The sequence below is a fragment of the Heterodontus francisci genome, chromosome 10, assembly GCF_036365525.1.
Source record: "Heterodontus francisci isolate sHetFra1 chromosome 10, sHetFra1.hap1, whole genome shotgun sequence".
Classification (NCBI taxonomy): domain Eukaryota; kingdom Metazoa; phylum Chordata; class Chondrichthyes; order Heterodontiformes; family Heterodontidae; genus Heterodontus; species Heterodontus francisci.
This window is the reverse complement of record NC_090380.1, coordinates 83,792,823-83,811,970: the sequence shown is the minus strand read 5'-3', so window position 1 is coordinate 83,811,970 and position 19,148 is coordinate 83,792,823. Positions and strand designations below refer to the sequence as shown.

Here is a 19,148-nt window from a genome sequence, read left to right as displayed (position 1 = left end):
TTGTCATAGAAGCAGAAGAAACTTCTGTTTGCCTCCTACTATGAAACAATGAATGTAGCTTTCGACATGGGAATTTCTGTTTGGCAGTTCTTTTATTGTAGCCCTTTTATTATGTTCTTTAAGCAGCCAAACATGGTTTTCTTTCTCTCTCAGGCATGAATTCGGATGATTGTAACTTATTTAGCAATAAAGATTAATGCATTAAAACCTAGGTAACACTGCCAGCTAAAATATGAGGTCTGATGGTCCCATTCACGAAATGTTAAGACATTTTCTGAGAAAATCAAACGTTACAGATATAACATGAACATCTTCATTTTTGTTTGTGTGGCACACACACACACACACACACAAACACTTTGGTTGTGTTCCTGTGGCCGTTTCATAATGGCAACGTAGATTTTACAATGCACAATGTATTATTCTGCTGCAAGGGTGGATCTCTATTTACCTGGCTTGTAAAGTCACGAAGTATAATTACTGTAAACACAGTCTATGGTCAATTATAGTTCAACTGCTGCATGTTCAGGGAAATTTGCAGCCTGGCTCCAGGTCAGGAAAAACAGCATGAAATGATTGCTTTTCCCTTTTTCACCACAATAACTTGACACCCTGAAGTGTGACATTTTAAGTGGAACTGATGCCATCAAAATGTTTATGTAGACAGATATCATAGCTGGTCTGCAAGAGGGTGTTTCATAACTTGTGAGCTAACTCATGCTCAATATGGCACTTGCAAAAAGTATAATCAAAAATAAATATTAATTTATTGTAAGAGCACAGGAAAAATTAATGCCTCTCATGCTGAATGGATGATTTAGGTTTAATAAGGATGATACCTGAGGTAGAGGTGTAGTAAGGTTTCAGAGAATGATGGCGAATGCTAACTTTATTGCAATGAACTTTAAGATGGCCATAGCTATATCTATAGTTTGTCAAAATAATTCTGGTTTAGCCCACAACTGAGCCACCAAAATTTATGTTTTAAACTGTTGCAACAATTGTTCTGCAAACCACTTTTTCCTGGTGCTTCAATTAGTTTCAATTGCGTTTTATTTTTGAAATCACCACCCGCACCCCCCCACTCCTCCTGCACATTGTCTGTAAAGATGCTGACTTAGTTCTGTGGATTTTGGCTCATTTTCCAATTATGAGCCTGGACAGTGAGAGTCAAGACAACAGTAAGGGCATTATAGCTAAGTCCCATTGTGCTCTTGTTCATCATCTGCACGCATACACTTTCCAACAATGCCACTGAATAGCGATCCCCTTTAATTTTGTTGCTTTACATAAGTGATTGTGACTGCACAAAATTCAATAACAGAAACATTTAATTGTGATTTAAACGTGTAAACTTTTAATCCTGGCTGTACAACATTTATATCTTTAAATGGAGACTTAGTTTGATTGAAGGGCACTGTGCTCCTACTATCCCTGTACATTAGTTCTGAAAACTGGTTTTAAATTATTTTTCTCTGTCATCCAGTAATGTAATTGTAATTTAGGTATTTTTCTGCCTTGCCTCCTAACTATATTCTCTAGTATCTGAACTACTATATTTTTCTTTCCAGTGTATTGATTACTGGCTGAAGGAACAAAGCACGTGCCCCATTTGCAGGATTCTTGTACTAAAGCCAGAGGACTACCCACAGCTCTCAAAAAAATAAGGTTCTCTATTTTAGTAGTATTAGACAAATTGGACAGTCAAGCAAGAATATATTCATTAGATTATGAAAAACACCTATATTTAAAATGAACTAACAGAATAATTTTGTTCATTCAACTACAGATTGATTGTACAGAACCTCTTGGTTTAAAATTTTTTGGATATCTCTGTTCACAATGTTCTCTTTGACTGCAATTAGCTCTTGATAACTTCAGCATCCTTTGAAGTTTTGATGTGTATATACCTTTTCATTTTTATTCAGTTTCTCATGCCCAATGTTATGATGATGGAATCAGGGGTGTAAAGAAACAATATTTTTATTTTGCCTTACTCCCTGGTGAAACTTAAGAAATGTAGAAGATAGAAAACACGTAATAGAACTTTTATTTAACAAAATATCAGTCTTCTTTACTATAGCGCCTCATTATATATGGTCATGCATACTGTCCCTCTTTGACGTCCAGGCACATGAACTTCCAGCAGGGATCACAGGCTAGTATTCAGGAGCCAGAACTCTTAAACAAATTTGTATTTTCTTCCTCCGTGTAACTAGGGGTTTGTACATGGGACCTATCATCTCAATAGCCCCCAGAAGTGAATTTATCAACTGAGTTATCAAGGCAACTGAGAAAGTATTTTTTTAAACAGGAGCCATAAATACACTTGCTTAGTTGAAGAGTGAAAGAAGTGGAAGAACAATAACAACTTATGCCAACGAGAAAGAGCGTGAATGTTCAGTCAAAACAATTGAGGGAAAACAATCAAGCCAATGCAGTCAGAAGTGCAATGTAGGAGAAGTTGTGAAAATTTTAGATAGCATTCAGAAAAAGCCTATGACATTAACATTAGTGTATAATTTAGAATTGTTTTCCTTACTGTACTACTGGGGAAAAATTGTGCTTATTGTATGCCTGTGAAAATAACAATAGTTGTGGATGCCCTCTGTTTATTATATAACCCAAAAACATATCATAGCTACTGCATTTACCCTCCGAGTGCAGGTCTGGCACTTGTCATGAGTGAGAGAGATATTTATCATGCAAAATATTTAGTGCTTCTGGTACAGCTTTAGTTATATGTCATCCAGTTTACATTTTATTAATTTGAACAAGAATATAATTTATATGCTTTTCAAAATAATAATGCTTATATTTATTTAGTGTTCTATCACACTGAAATATCTCAAAGTCTTGCATATAAAAATTCTTTTTAAAGTGCAGTGGCTGTTGTTATGAGAGCTAATGTAACTGATCTGTGCCAGCAACAGGCCACAAACAGCCATAAGATCAGTGGCCAATTAATGCATATTTTTTGTAACATGGGTTGAGGGAAAATTGTTGGCCAGCATACCCTTGACTGTTCTAAGGCTTCAACATTACCAACTTTAAAAGTAGACTTGAGTTTATAATATCATTAAAGCCAATGAGGAAATTAGTGTACTAAGTTCTGCTTCTGATCTGCTTTATTTCAATCCAGTTGACTCAACAATAATCACCTCAGCTTGACACCCAAACTGACAAAATTCTCTTGACTAATTGGCCCTATGACATCATTCACAAGGAACAAGCTACCAAGAAGACCCTGATTCAGTTCATGTGTTCTTTATTAATACACACGTAATAATAGTTTGTATTGATATCAATGACCACAATTATGTTAAGAATATTTCCTCATTTATAAAATTAATACCTGATTTTACAGAAAACTACATTCCCATTCTCTCCTCCCTCAACCAAGGAGCACCCCAAATTCTACCCTTTCGACCCATTGCCATTTGATAAGTGTGTAAGATTGGATTGAGAGAGAGAAAAGAGACGCAAAAGTTTATCAAATGTATATTTTTTAAAAATCTCCAACAATAATTAAAACCCAAAGGAATGAGACTCTACCCTAGTAATAGTTAATTTTCAATGCCAAAAAGGTTGACTGGCAGTAGTTAACAGTTATTGCATAAGGGTACTTGGGCTTGAAATGACAATTTAATTTTTACTGTGCCTTGTTTACTTCGTATCCACCACACAAAGGACAGGAACTTTATGCTGCTCATTGCATTTGAATAGGGAGCCAGGCAGTGAAGTTTTTTTTTGTGTGAAACTGACAGCAGAGTAGTGCATCTTCAACAGCACCTTTTTGATTTGCTCATTAATTGTGCATCTGCCCTCGCCTCAAAGTTGTGTGGCATTTGCACATAAATAATGCTGAGCACTATTAGCCTTACCGTTACTTTGATAGCAAATTTTGGACCATTATTTTGTTCATCAGCAAACTAGCATCAGTGTGTTTCCCTGAGATCACTTGATCTTAACTCAAGAAAAATCAGTTCAATATTAGGAGATAAATGCAAAATACAATTGTAAGAATTGACACCTCCATTAAAATATCTATGAGGTATGTCATACAAATATATTAAGCATTCATCCACTGATGTCACCAAAGGTAAAGTTTTGACTCCTATTAGTATGTAGAATGGTTAAACTTTTTTTTAGTAAAGTATAATAGCATTGGAATAATACAAATGAATTTGCTGCATTTTGTTGTATATTTCATCTACTGATTTGATCAATCCAGGAGTTGTAGACTGTACTGGACACACTCTATTTCAAGTAGTAGACAACAGCTACAAAGTGCTGTAGGATTTTCTCCCAGCCAGTTGCGATAGACATTTAGATGGACAAGATTTATTTTGTTGCAGAACACCTGCCTACACAATCTGCTGACAGATTATAAAAGCAAATTTTCTTGTCGTGAAATTTTTCAGTTAAAAGGGTATCATAATCTAGTTTTATTTGTACCTTAGATGATCCTAACAGTATTAACTGCATGAAATCCTTCTAAAGTTGCCAATGTTGTGTGGGTGTGGGTGGACCTAATTAGTTTTAACTAGATGCTTACAGTTTTATTTTCCCTACGAATTAAGAGAAGTTGATCAGGTTTACACTTTTTTAGATAAGTTAAAATTCTTAATGTAGTTTCTCAATTATAAATCATTTATGTATTTTAAAAATATCATGTAACAGGTTTGTCACAGTTTGTTTCCTACCAGCAATGTCATAAAAATGTTGATTTTAACATGAAAATTTCATTGTCTGTTATAAATAAAATACATTATGGAATGTGGTTTATCATCTTTGGAGTTATGATTTCATATTTCGTGACTGGTTTCGGAAACACATCAGAAGGGGGCAGCATAAGTACTTGGTAATGGAAGCTGCTGTTTCTGTTCCTTAGTAGAAGGTTAACGCTAGCAGTGTGAGGATGAATGTAACCTGTCTGCACAAGTCAAATCAAAAATTATCCAGGCAGATAAGCAGGTTAGTTTTTATTCGATCTGATTAGATCATTCAGTTTCAAAACATCCAGTTGGTTTCTCCAGTATTTGATTTCTACTGAGGAGCTTGCTGTGTTACAGAATATAACTTTTGTAGAGTTAGACGACATGTTACAGTCTCCTGTGTTCTTTATTGGCAATGATGCATTTTCAATTATAGCATTAGAAAACATAATGACCCATTGAGCATGTACTTTGACTGAACTGAGAACAGTAGTCTAATTTAATGAGAACAGAAAGTGCCGGAAATGCTCAGCAGGGCTGGCAGCATCTGTGAAGAGAGAAACAGAGTTAAACTTTCAGGTCTGTGACCCTTCATCAGAACTGGCAAAAGTGAAAAATGTAACAGTCTTTGAGCAGTAGGAGGGGGGGGGGGGGGGAAGAAGAACAAGAAGGAAGGTCTGTGATGGGACGGAGGGGGAAGAGATTAAATGACAGATGTCATGGAACAGAATGCAAATGGAATGCGGTCTCTTCTACACTGGGCAGACCAAACGCAGATTGGTTGACTGCTTTGCAGAACACCTCTGTTCGGTCCGCAAACATGATCCCGAGCTTCCAGTTTGCTTGCCATCTTAATTCACCATTTTGTTCTCATGCTCACATTTCTGTCCTCAGCCTGCTGCAGCGTTCCAGTGAAACTCAACACAAGCTCAAGGAACAGCACCTCATCATCTGATGAGGCACTGTACAGCCTTCTGGACTCTATGTTGAGTTCAGAAATTTCAGACCATGAGCCCCATTATTTTTTTATTTATTTATTACTTTTTTTAATATATTTTTTCTTTTATTTATTTTTAACCATGTTCTAGTCTTAAACTTGTTTTTCATGTTTTTGTTTTTGTACAGAACTGTTCATTATTCTGCCATTAGCACTCTCTCTGGACTCGCGCTTTGTCTTTCACTATAACTGTTTAGCACTTCTCTAGGGCAATTAGGGATGGGCAATAAATGCTGTCCTAGCCAGCAACACCCACATTCCATGAATGAATTAAAAACTCCATTTGCATCTGTTCCATGACATCTGTCATTTAATCTCTCCTCCCTCTGTCCTATCACAGACCTTTCTTCTTGTTCTTCTTCCCCAACCCCCACCCCATCCCCATCCCCCTCTTTCACTTGCTTAAAAGACTGCTACATTTAAACTTTTGCCAGTTCTAAGGAAGGGTCATAGACCTGAAATGTTAACTCTTTCTTTCTACACAGATGCTGCCAGACCTGCTGAGTATTTCCAGCAATTTCTGTTCCCATTTCAGAGTTCCAGCATTCGCAGTATTTTGTTCTTATTTTCGTTTAATCTAATTGCAGTGCATTTCAGATTGTAACAGCTTGCTGCATAATTTTTTTTCCCCTCATGTCATCTCTCATTCTTTTGCTAGTCTTAAATCTGTGCCCTCTGGTTACTTACTGGAAGCAGTTTTTCCTTATCTACTCTATCAAAACCATTCATTATAGAATCACAGAATGGTTACAGCAGAGAAGGAGGCTATTCAGCCCGTCATGTCCATGCAAGTTCTCTGCAGGAACAACTCAGCTAGTCCCACACTCCCACCTTTTCCCCATAGCCCTGCAAATCTTCTCGATAATTACACAATTCCCTTTTGAAAGCCTTGATTGAATCTGCCTCCATCACACTCTCAGGCTGTGCATTCCAGATTCTGGTTGGTTGGTTGGCATCCTTCCATCTACGGAAGAGTCCATTTAGGTGGGGTATCTTCTCTTGGTGAACCTTTGCTGATGGCTGTGAAGTCCAATCCTTGCGAGGTAGATTCTGCCCCAAGTGCCGCCCACAAAACTGCCAAGTGATGCTGTGAGTTGTTTTCAGTGCGGCGCCTGTTGTCAAGCTGCTGGTGGCCACTGGTCGTCGTGGGAGTGCACGCCAATCCACAAGAAGTTTCGTCATCTTAACAACCCGCTGCATAAGAGTTCTTCCTCATGCTGCCTTTGGTTCTTTTGCCAATCTCCTTGAATCAGTGTCTTTTAGTTCTTGACCCTTCCACCAACAGGAACAGCTTCTACCTAACTACTCTGTTTAGACCCCTCATGATTTTGAACACCGCTATCAAATCTCCTCTCAACCTTTTCTCCAATGAGAACAGCCCTAGCTTCTCCAACCTATCCATGTAACTGAAGTCCCTCATCCCTGGAACTATTCTTGAAAATATTTTCTGCACCCTCTCTAAAGCCTTCAAATGCTTCCTAAAGTGTGATGCTCAGAAATGGACATAAACAAAGAACAGTACAGCAAAGGAACAGGCCATTTGGCCCTCCAAGCCTGCGCCGATCTTGATGCCTGCCTAAACTAAAACCTTCTGCACTTCCGGGGACCGTATCCCTCTATTCCCATCCTATTCATGTATTTGTCAAGATGCCTCTGAAACGTCGCTATCGTGCTTCCACCACCTCCCCCGGCAGCAAGTTCCAGGCACTCACCACCCACTGTGTAAAGAACTTGCTTCGCACATCCCCTCTAAATTTTGCCCCTCTCACCTTTAACCTATGTCCCCTAGTAACTGAATCTTCCACCCTGGGAAAAAGCTTCTGACTATCCACTCTGTCCATGCCGCTCATAACTTTGTAAACCTCCATCATGTCGCCCCTCCACCTCCGTCGTTCCAGTGAAAACAATCCAAGTTTATCCAACCTCTCCTCATAGCTAATGCCCTCCAGACCAGGCAACATCCTGGTAAACCTCTTCTGTACCCTCTCCAAAGCCTCCACATCCTTCTGGTAGTGTGGCGACCAGAATTGCACGCAGTATTCCAAGTGTGGCCGAACTAAAGTTCTGTACAGCTGCAGCATAACTTGCCAATTTTTATACTCTATGCCCCAACCGATGAAGGCAAGCATGCCGTATGCCTTCTTGACTACCTTATCCACCCGCGTTGCCACTTTCAGTGACCTGTGGACCTGTACGCCCAGATCTCTCTGCCTGTCAATACTCCTAAGGGTTCTGCCATTTACTGTATACTTCCCACCTGCATTAGACCTTCCAAAATGCATTACCTCACATTTGTCCGGATTAAACTCCATCTGCCATTTCTCCGCCCAAGTCTCCTACCGATCGATATCCTGCTGTATCCTCTGACAATTCTCATCACTATTCGCAACTCCACCAACCTTTGTGTCGTCCGCAACTTGGGTGGCGCAGTGGTTAGCACCGCAGCCTCACAGCTCCAGGGACCCGGGTTCGATTCTGGGTACTGCCTGTGTGGAGTTTGCAAGTTCTCCCTGTGTCTGTGTGGGTTTTCCCCGGGTGCTCCGGTTTCCTCCCACAGCCAAAGACTTGCAGGTGATAGGTAAATTGGCCATTGTAAATTGCCCCTAGTGTAGGTCGGTAATAGGGAATATGGGATTACTGTAAGGTTAGTATAAATGGGTGGTTGTTGGTCGGCACAGACTATGTGGGCCAAAGGGCCTGTTTCAGTGCTGTATCTCTAAATAAAAAAAACTTACTAATCAGACCAGCTACATTTTCCTCCAAATCATTTCTATATACTACAAACAGCAAAGGTCCCAGCACTGATCCCTGCGGAACACCCCTCCATTCAGAAAATCACCCTTCCACTGCTACCCTCTGTCTTCTATGACGGAGCCAGTTCTGTATCCATCTTGCCAGCTCACCTCTGATCCTGTGTGACTTCACCTTTTGTACCAGTCTGCCATGAGGGACCTTGTCAAAGGCTTTACTGAAGTCCATATAGATAACATCCACTGCCCTTCCTTCATCAATCATCTTTGTCACTTCCTCAAAAAACTCATTCAAATTAGTGAGGCACGACCTCCCCTTCACAAAACCATGCTGCCTCTCGCTAATAAGTTTGTTTGTTTGCAAATGGGAGTAAATCCTGTCCTGAAGAATCCTCTAGTAATTTCCCTACCACTGACGTAAGGCTCACCGGCCTATAATTTCCTGGATTATCCTTGCTACCCTTAAACAAAGGAACAACATTGGCTATTCTCCAGTCCTCTGGGATCCCACCTGTAGCCAATGAGGATGCAAAGATTTCTGTCAAGGCCCCAGCAATTTCTTCCCTTGCCTCCCTCAGTATTCTGGGGTAGATCCCATCAGGCCCTGGGGACTTATCTACCTTAATGCTTTGCAAGACACCCAACACCTCCTCCTTTTTGATAATGAGATGACTGAGACTATCTACACTCCCTTCCCTCGGCTCATCATCCACCAAGTCCTTCTCTTTGGTGAATACTGATGCAAAGTACTCATTTAGTACCTCGCCCCTTTCCCTAGTTACCCTCTTGCTCTTTATATATGTATAAAAAACCTTGGGATTTTCCTTAATCCTGTTTGTCAATGACTTTTCATGACCCCTTTTAGCTCTCCTGACTCCTTGCTTAATTTCCTTCCTACTGTCTTTATATTCCTCAAGGGATTCGTCTGTTCCTAGCCTTCCAGCCCTTACGAATGCTTCCTTTTTCTTTTTGACTAGGCTCACAATATCTTGCGTTATCCAGTTGAGGCCGAACCACTGCTTTATTAAGGCTCACGGTGACATCCTTGCTTTCATACTCCATGCTTCTATTTATAAAGCCCAGATTCCCCCATATGCCTTTGTTCCGACCAGGTGGGAAAGCTGTCGAGGGGTCCCTACCAACCTTCACCTGGCCTTACTTAACAGGGTTTAATTTTTAACACACTGTGTTTTTAGCTCCCCCTTGTTGAGTCCTTGTTCACCGCTTTCCAATTATAAGGCAAAGAAACCAGCACAACAGGCTTTCTCAGGTTTAAAGAAGAAAAATGAAATTTTGTTAAACATTAATTCGGTTAACACCTACGGATACACGACGCGCCCACACTAGCATACACACACAATACACACATGCAGATAGGGGCAGAAGAAATAAAGTGGAAAAGTTTGAGGCAACATCTGAAGAGTTTTTGTTACGGGCCTTCGAGCTCACTGTAAAGTCCTTGCTTGTAGGTAGATCTTGTTTTTTGTTGGGGCCCAGTATTCTTTATAAACCTTGTTAACTGTAGGAGACTTTTCTCTCTTGGGATTTATGTGTTTTTAATAGATTCAGAAGCTGGTGAGAAAGAGATGGGAGCAGGCAGACAGATAGGAGAGGCTGTGACGAGCCAGCCAGAAGCATTCTGTTTTCTGCCAGTTCAACCACAACAATTCAGTAAAAAAACCAGACTGCCAAGCAGGTTAATCATGTGACTAACTGGTTTGACCATGTCTCTTTGTGTATTGTATTGGAGCAGGGGATAGCTCCTTTGTTCCAAGTACTGTCTGTTAATATGCAAAAATGTTTGTCCAGCCAGGGGCCTGGCAACCCCTTGTCACAGGCCCTCTCTTCCCAGCAACAATTTGAAATTTAATGTTAATGTGGCAAAATTAATGTGACTCATTCTTGGCAGGTGGGGGCCTGCATGACACCTTATTAACCACTTTCTCAACCTGCCCTGCCACCTTCAATGATTTGTGTAAATATACCCCCAGATTCATCAGCTGCTGCACTCCTTTAGAATTGTATCATTTATTTTCTATTGCCTCTCCTTGTTCTTCCTGACAAAATTTATCACTTCACACTTCTCTGCATTAAATTTCATCTGCCGCATGTCTGTCCATTCCACCTAACTGTCTATGCCTTCTTGAAGTCTATCACTGTTGTCCTCACAGTTCATAATGCTTCCAAGTTTTGTGTCATCTGAAAATTTTGAAATTGTGCCGTGTACGCCTAAGTCGAGGTCATTAATAATGTCAAGAAAAGTCATGATACTAATACTGACCTTTGGGGACCCCCACTATATACATTATTATGAACACCTCTGTCAAATCTCCCTTAAACCTTCTCTGGAGAATAAGCCCAGCTTCTCTGGTCTCTCCATATAATTGAAGTTTTTCATCCCTGATACTATTCTAATAAATCCCCTGTACACCAGGGTTGTCCAACCTTTTCGCGTGGGGTGAGCCACATTACAATTTTTGTCTTACATGGGGTGGGCGATGAGACAATTGCGGAAAGATAAAGGCATTAAAATTTATCTTGCTATTAATCAATACAACAACAAAGTTGCACTTTTGCCAAGAAGTTTTAAATGAGAAGACTATTGACTTACTTTCTGGTCACTATGTTGGACACTGATTTAGTGAGATACCTGGCATTTTTTTGCTTGCACAAGTAGTCAGTGTTTGCTCGCACACTTGTAGTGATGCGATGTATTCTTGATAGATGTCATTCTGTCAGGAGTGATCTTGATCACTCTCTCTCCCCCTCTCTCCGCTCCCCCCTCTCTGTCTGTCCCCCTTTATCTCTTTCTCTGCCCCCTCTCTGTCCCCCTTGGTCGCTCTCTCTCTCCCTCTCTCTCTCTGCCCCTTCTATCCCTCTCTCTCTCTGTTCCCCTTTCTCCATCTCTCTGTGCCCTCCTCTCTGTCCCTCTCTCTCTCTGTTCCCCTTTCTCTCTCTGCCCCCCCCCCCCCCTTTTCTCTCTCTCCGACAGTTGCAGAGAGCGGGAACACTCAGAAGATGGTTGGTCAGTTTGTTTTTAAAATCTCAAATCAGTTGCAAAGCCAGTGGCAAAGTCAGTTTTCTGGTGGGCTTTTAAAAAATCCCAAATCTGTCTGAAATTCAGAAACTGCTGTTCCCGATGTCAGGATCTGTCAGCTGTGAACCTCAGCGCAATTTTTTTTTTTTAAAACAGTCTGCAAGAAGACGATGGGAAATTTCTCACCTCCAGTCACGGATCCCGATGAGGTTGAAGAACAGCCTGAATACTGTTTACACCTGCGGGCCAGATGGAAACCTTTGGCAGGCCGGATGCTGGCCCACGGGCCGTATGTTGGACAACCCTGCTCTACACCCTATCTGAGGCCTTGATATTCTCGCTAAAGTGTGGTGCCCAGAATTAGCCACAATACATCAACTGGGCCAAATAGTGTTTTATAATTAGTTACCATAACTTCCTTGGTTTTGTGTTCCATGCTTCTGTTTTTAAGCCAATGATCCAGTATGCCATTTTAACAGCCTTCTCAACTTGTCCTGTAACCTTCAAAGATTTGTGTAGGTACACCCCCAAGTGTCTCTGTTCTTGTACCCCTTTTAAAATTGCACCATTTATGTTGTTTCTGGTCTTTTCTCCCACCAAAATTAATCACTTCACACTTCTCTGCTTTAAATGTCATCCCATGCCTACCCATTTCGCACGTCTGCCTGTGCCCTTCTAAGTCTGTTATTATCCTACTCATTTTTGACTACAGTTCCAAGTCATCTGCAAACTTTGAACTTATGCCCTGTAAACCCAAGTCAGGTCCATATATCAAAAACAGCAGTGGTCCTAACACTAACTCCTATACTTCAGTCTGAAAAACAACCGTTTAGAACCTACTCTCCCTTTCATCCCTTAGCCAAATTTGCATCCATGCTGCCAATGTTTCTTTAATCCAATGGGCTTCAATTTTGCTAATAAGTTTATTATGTGGTACTTTATCAAATACCTTATGAAAGACCACATACACATCCATCACACTACCCTCACCAATCTTTTCTGTTACTTACATACAAACATACAAATTAGGAGCAGGAGTAGGCCACTCGGCCCTTTGAGCCTGCTGCGCCATTCAATAAATTCATGGCTGAACTGATTACTCCACATTTCTTCCTCCGATAACCTTCCACCCCCTTGCTTATCGAGAATCTATCTACCTCTGCCTGGAAAATATTGAAAGATTCTGCTTCCACTGCCTTTTGAGGAAGAGAATTCCAAAGATTCACTACCCTCTGAGTGAAAAAATTTCTACTCATCTGTGTTAAATGGGCGACCCTTTATTTTTAAACAGTGACCCCTAGTTCCAGATTCTCCCACAAGGGGAACATCCTTACCATATCCACCCTGTCAAGACCCCTCTGGATCTTATATGTTTCAATCAAGTCACCTCTTACTCGTCTAAGTTCCAGCAGGTACAAGCCTAGCCTGTCCAATCTTTCCTCGTAAGACAGCCTGCCCATTCCAGGTATTAGTCTAGTAAGCCTTCTCTGTACTGCTTCCAATGCATTTACATCCTCCCTTAAATAGAAGACCAGTACTGTACACAGTACTCTAGATGTGGTCTCACCAATGCCCTGTATAGCTGAAGCATAACCTCCCTACTTTTGTATTCAATTCCCCTCACAATAAATGAAAACATTCTATTAGCTTTCCTAATTACCTGTTGTACCTGCATACTAACCTTTTGCAATTCATGCACTAGGACACCCAGATCCCTCTGCATCTCAGAGCTCTGCAATTTCTCACCATTTAGATAATATGCATTTTTATTCTTCCTGCCGAAGTGGACAATTTCCCACTTTCCCACGTTATACTCCATTTGCCAGGTCTTTGCCCACTCACTTAACCTATCTATATCCCTTTGTGTCATTAGCAAATTTAGCAACCATACCTTTGATCCCTTCATCTAAGTCATTTATATAAATTGTTAAAAAGTGAGGCCCCAGCACAGATCCCTGTGGCACACCACTCGTTATATCTTGCAAACCAGAAAATGACCCATTTATTCTGACTCTTTGTTTCCTGTTAGCTAGCCAATCTTCTATCTATGCCAATATGTTACCCCCTACACCATGAGCTTTTATTTTCTGCAATAACCTTTGATGTGACACCTTATCAAATGCCTTCTGGAAATCTAAGTACAATACATCCACCAGTTCCCCTTTATCCACAGCACATGTAACTCCCTCAAAGAACTCCAATAAATTGGTTAAACATGATTTCCCTTTCTCAAAACCATGTTGACTCTGCCTGATTACCTTGAATTTTTCTAAATGCCCTGCTATAAAGTCTTTAATAGTAGCTTCTAATATTTTCCCGAGGACAGATGTTAAGCTAACTGGCCTGTAGTTTCCTGCTTTCTGTCTCCCTCCCTTTTTTATTTATTTAGAGATACAGCACTGAAACAGGCCCTTCGGCCCACCGAGTCTGTGCCAACCATCAACCGCCTATTCATGCTAATCCTACACCAATCCCATATTTTTGAATAAAGGAGTTGCATTTGCTATTTTCCAATCTAATGGAACCTTCTCCGAATCTAAGGAATTTTGGAAAATTAAAACCAACGCATCAACTATCTCACTAGCCACTTCTTTTAACACCCGAGAATGAAGTCCATCAGGACCCGGGGACTTGTCAGCCCGCAATTTGTACCACTTCATCAAAGAACTTAATCAAGTCAAATATAACTTGCCTTTAACAAATCTGTGCCGGCTTTCATTTATTAACTTGATATTTTTCCAAGTGCTTATTTAATTTTGTCTTGGATTATTGCTCTAAAAGTTTCTTCATCACTGCCGTCAGGCTGACTGGTTTGTAGTTGCATGGTTTATCCCCCTCTACTTTTTTGAACAAGGGTGTAACATTTACAATCCTCTAATTCTCTGGTACTGCTCCCTTACCTAAGCAGAATTGAAAGATTGTAGCCAGGGCCTCCATAATTTCCACCCCTACTTCCCTTAGTGACTATTATGACAAAGTAATGGTGGAAAAACTGTTACAATTTTACAAACTGAACTTATGGTATCTGGTTTACATTACAAGAATTTCCACAGTGTACTCAAAGATCAGACTTTCTGGTCCAATTCCAGACAGCTGGCAACCCAAAGGGAATCACTTTTGTTCCTTCTGGACTCAATTTCTTTAATACCCTTCTTGACAGCCTCCTGAGTTCCACCCTTTCCAAACTCAACTCATCTAAAGCCTTCTGACACACACAATGATCTGCTGATCTTACTATCTTTATCAACTTCCCCAACATACGGAATCCAAAATTCTCAATAACCTTTACATATAGCTTCACAGTCTCAGGCTGCTGTGCTGCTACAAACAACTCCACCCTTACTCCCCAGCTAGTACCCATCGCTCCTCCAATTCTAGCCCCGTGCATCTCATTCTCCCTTTTGTCGATTTAACTGTATTCTGTGAAGTTCACTTCCTAGTACCCTGCACCTTGCTTTCTTTCTCCCTGCAGTTAAAAATCTTCTCAAAATCTCTTTTCAGTCATCTCTCTTAACTTTTCCCACTACTTTTTGGCTCGTTTTTCACACTTTTTCTCATCCCCCATGGACTGTGCACAGGATCTCTCTGTGGGATATTAGTCATATGCAAATTTAAATATGACCTGAACGGTACAACCCCAGAAACATTCACACACATGATAAAGGTTATCAATTTGCAAGTATTGAAAATGTATGAGAACTTGTGTAATGAATCTAGCTTTACTCTGCAGTTAGAGACATGTGAAGAATTAATGTTTATTGATCATTTTTTGTGTAATCTAAATGCTAAGGAGATGAGAGGCCAAGTGGGCAAGCATACTAAATACAAATTTGAACAAGAGTTGTTTAAAATGTTTGGAAACAGTCACATTTTATTCAGATACAAATGATTACATTCAGATTTACCCCGATTGAGATGGATCTTATGTGCCCAATGCCGATTTTCACAATCTTCCATGTGGCAGCTCATTTAAATAGCCGGGGTGGGGGTGGGCAGTCCGCCCCGGCAATGAGCGTCAGCTGCCTGTGCGCATTATTAAAGTACACCATTCTTAAAGGGCTGTCAGCCCAACTGGGAAATTTAAATATTTAATGGTGAAGTGAAACAAAATAAATAAATACAATTTTTTTGCCCCTCTCCCATCCCCCACAACAACAAATTAATTATTTGCCTTTCCTCCCCCCAAAACACTTACTTTTTACAGTCTGACCTCCCCTCCGCCCACAAACTGCACAAAGTTTCAACTCCAACCCTTCCCACCATCCCCTGCACCAATGACATTAATTTTTCCCTGTTCCCCCTGCCCCCGCCGCACTGATAAACCTACCTCCTCTCCCCTTTCCCCCCCCCCCCCCCCACCAGTGTGGCGCCCCATTTCCCTGGACAGGGATCTAAAGGCACGGGAGTGCCGGCCATGGGGTCGAAGATTGCAGTGGGACATCAGGCGGTGATGTGAGTTTCATTAATTAATTCATTTTAATTTATTTAAATATTCAAATTGGGGTCCCGTTGCCGAGTGGCAGGGGGGCAGCCACGAGGTCTCGCTGTCACCTGTAATATCGAGCCGTACCCTCCTGGCATCAGGGTGCATGGCAGCCCTCTCCCAGAGGCATCTTCAGGCCGCCACCCCCCCCCCCCCCCCACCATGGAACCCGACATCCAGGGGAGAACAAATTCCAGCCCGCTAAATCTATTTAACCACGTATGACCTGGTTGGGTTTTTTGAATATATATATAAATATATGAACGCTATAGTTGTCCCAAACTAAAATTATCCTTGTCACCAATGTCTGTATTTGCATGCAGATCAAACATGCTATCTGGTCTTATGCAGCTGTAATTGCATGTGACTTAGTGAGGAAAATGAGTCCGACTATATAACTCTATTCCAAATAAAGAATAATTTTTAGAGTCCATGGCCTTTGAAACACAGTAAGAATGATTTTTGAATCATATAAAGCACTCAATAACTTACAATGCTTGACACAGAATATTACTTTTAATGACCTTTGAATTGCCTCAGGCTTGGTAGGATTATTAGCACACAGTAATTGACTGAGGGTTCATGGCACCTAAAGTCATTCAAAATATGTTTTTAATAAATGAGAGGCTAAAAAAATTGTGGTTTGTGTTTTAGTTGTTTTTATTATTAAGCATTGATTGTTTTTTCACAGATTACCTTGAATAGAAACATTTCTAATACTGTACGCCATATTCAAAGTCCTTCTGCAATACAGTAATTGGCAAAAAGAAATTGTGGGCAAAGACCAACCTTGACTACAGTCTCTTTATTAAAAAGTTTCCAGGGTTTCCAGGGATACTCCACTGCAGTACTGAGGGAGTGCATCTTCTGCATCCACCCATCCCTTCCTTTTCTCCATACTTAGTGGGCGCACTTCTAGCATGTAGGTACCACACTCTGGAATTCCCTCCCCAAACCCCTGTGCCTCCCAACCTCCCTGCTCTCTTTTAAAACAGTAACGAAAGCTGCCACACATTTCCACACCCCCTCCCACCACTACCCCCTTTGACCAAGCTTTTGGTTACCTTTCTTAATCTGTCCATCTTTGCCTCAGCACACATGTCTTCCCATGCCTCCTTGAAACATCTTCAGATGTTTTCTGTGTTAAAGGCACTATTTAAATAAATGGAAGCGACTGTTGTTATGCCTAGTTGGATAAACCTGTTGTGCAATGCAAGTGTAAATTTGAAGACCATTTTTGTACTATCACCCAGAAAATGAGTTTGAAAGATGAAGATCAGAGTCCTATTATTTATTGAGAACACCAAAACTATTTATCTGAATTCAGATAGACCTATAAATATAGCGCATTATGTTGTATAGTTGCTTACCAGCAGACTGCACAGTAGATAAATGGCATCAAAAAGTAACAGCAGAGTCTACAATCATACATTATTAAACAGAAAAGTACATTTTCTCCTTAAAAAATTCAAATCTTTCGTTTGTCAGGACCTAGAACTATATCTGTAAGCCATACATATTATTTGTTTCTGTACTCAGCATTTGATGCACAGTTATTGGCGTTTTTTTTCTTGGAAATTTTCTCTTCTCTCCTGGCCTAAATCATAAAATAATGGAATGACACAGCACAGAAGGAGGCCATTCAGCCCATCATGCCTTTGCCAGCTCTTTGAAAGAGCTAACTAATTATTCCCATTTCACTGCTCTTTCCTCATAACCCAGCAAATTTTCCCTTTTCAAGTATTTATGTCATCCCCTTTCAAAAATTACGATTGAATCTCCGTCCACCATCCTTTCAGACCTCTACTTCTTTTTGTCAATTACCTCAAATCTGTGTCCTCTGGTTAGCAACCCTTCTGCCATTGGAACAGTTTCTCCTTATTCACTCTATCAAAATGCTTCAAGATTTTAAACGCCTCCATCAAATCTCCCCTTACCCTTCTCTGCTATAAGAAGAATAACCCCACTTTCCTTCATCTATCCACATAATTGAAGTCTTTTGGCCCCAGTACCATTTTACTAAATCTCCACTGCACCGTCCCAAAGGCCTTGACATCCTTCCTAACCCTGCCCAGCTGGGTCCAAACTAGTGCTTCATAAAGGTTTAACATAACTTCTTTGATTTTGCACTGTATATCTCTACTTATAAAACCAAGGATCCCACATGCCTTTTTAACAACCTTCTCAACTTGTCCCACCACCATCAAAGACCTGTGTATGTAGACATCCAGGTCTTGTTACTGAACTCCTTTTGCACAATTTAGTTTATACTGCCTCTCCTCATTCTTCATCCCAAGATGAATCACTTCACACTTCTATGTGTTAAATTTCCACATGTATCTGCTCATTTCACCAATCCATCGCCTCCTGAAGTCTGTTACTACTTCTCCCCATAGGTCTTTGATGGTGGTGGGACAAGTTGAGAAGGTTGTTAAAGAGGCATGCGGGATCCTTGGCTTTATAAATAGAGATATACAGTGCAAAAGCAAAGAAGTTATGTCAAACCTTTATAAATTTCTGCCATTTGCAAACTTTGAAATTATTCTCTGTATACCCAACTCTAGGTCATTAATATATATCAAAAAGTGCTGTTGTAACACTGACCCTGAGGCCGCCACTGGATATTTCCCTCCAGTCTGAAAAAAAAGTTCATTACCACTCTTCTTTCTGTCCCTTAACCAATTTCATATCCACACAGCCACTGCCCCTTTAATCTTAAGGGCTTCAATTTTGCTCATCGATCTATTAAATGGTACTTAATTAAATACCTTTTAAAAGTCCACATACACAACATCAACCGCACTACTCTCATCAACCCTCTCCATTACTTCCAACAAAGAACTTAATCAACTTAGTCAAACATGATTTATCTTTAATAAATCTGTGCTTATTTTCATTTATTGACCCATTTTTCCAAGTGCCAATTATTCTTGTCCCAGATTAATGGCTCTCAACGTTTCTTCACCACCATTAGGCTGTTGGATTTATCCCTTTCTCTTTTGTTGAAAAATGGTGTAACATATGCAATCCTCTTGCTCTCTGCCACCACTCCATTATCTAAGGAGGATTAGAAGATTGTGGCCAGAACCTCTGCAATTTGCACCCTTACTTCCCTCAGCATCCCAGGCCAGATTGGGTGACTTTCCTATTTTCAGCGCTCCTT

At 40.6% G+C, this 19,148-nt stretch overlaps 1 protein-coding gene across 3 annotated transcripts in view; it reads left to right on the top strand.

Annotated features, from left to right (window-relative positions):
- LOC137374581 (E3 ubiquitin-protein ligase DZIP3-like) overlaps nt 1-16,606 on the top strand; it is a 200,254-nt gene extending 183,648 nt beyond the window's left edge. Inside the window, exons 25-26 of one of the 3 annotated variants that reach the window (XM_068040905.1) lie at nt 1,572-1,668; nt 11,659-16,606. In XM_068040905.1, the coding sequence (XP_067897006.1) occupies nt 1,572-1,667 (96 nt within the window). In that variant the 3' untranslated portion in view covers nt 1,668; nt 11,659-16,606. Of the gene's footprint in view, nt 1-1,571; nt 1,669-2,314; nt 4,784-11,658 lie in introns of those variants that run through there. The other 2 variants (XM_068040904.1, XM_068040903.1) reach the window with 2 other exon arrangements.
- The last annotated feature ends 2,542 nt before the right edge of the window (nt 16,607-19,148 follow it).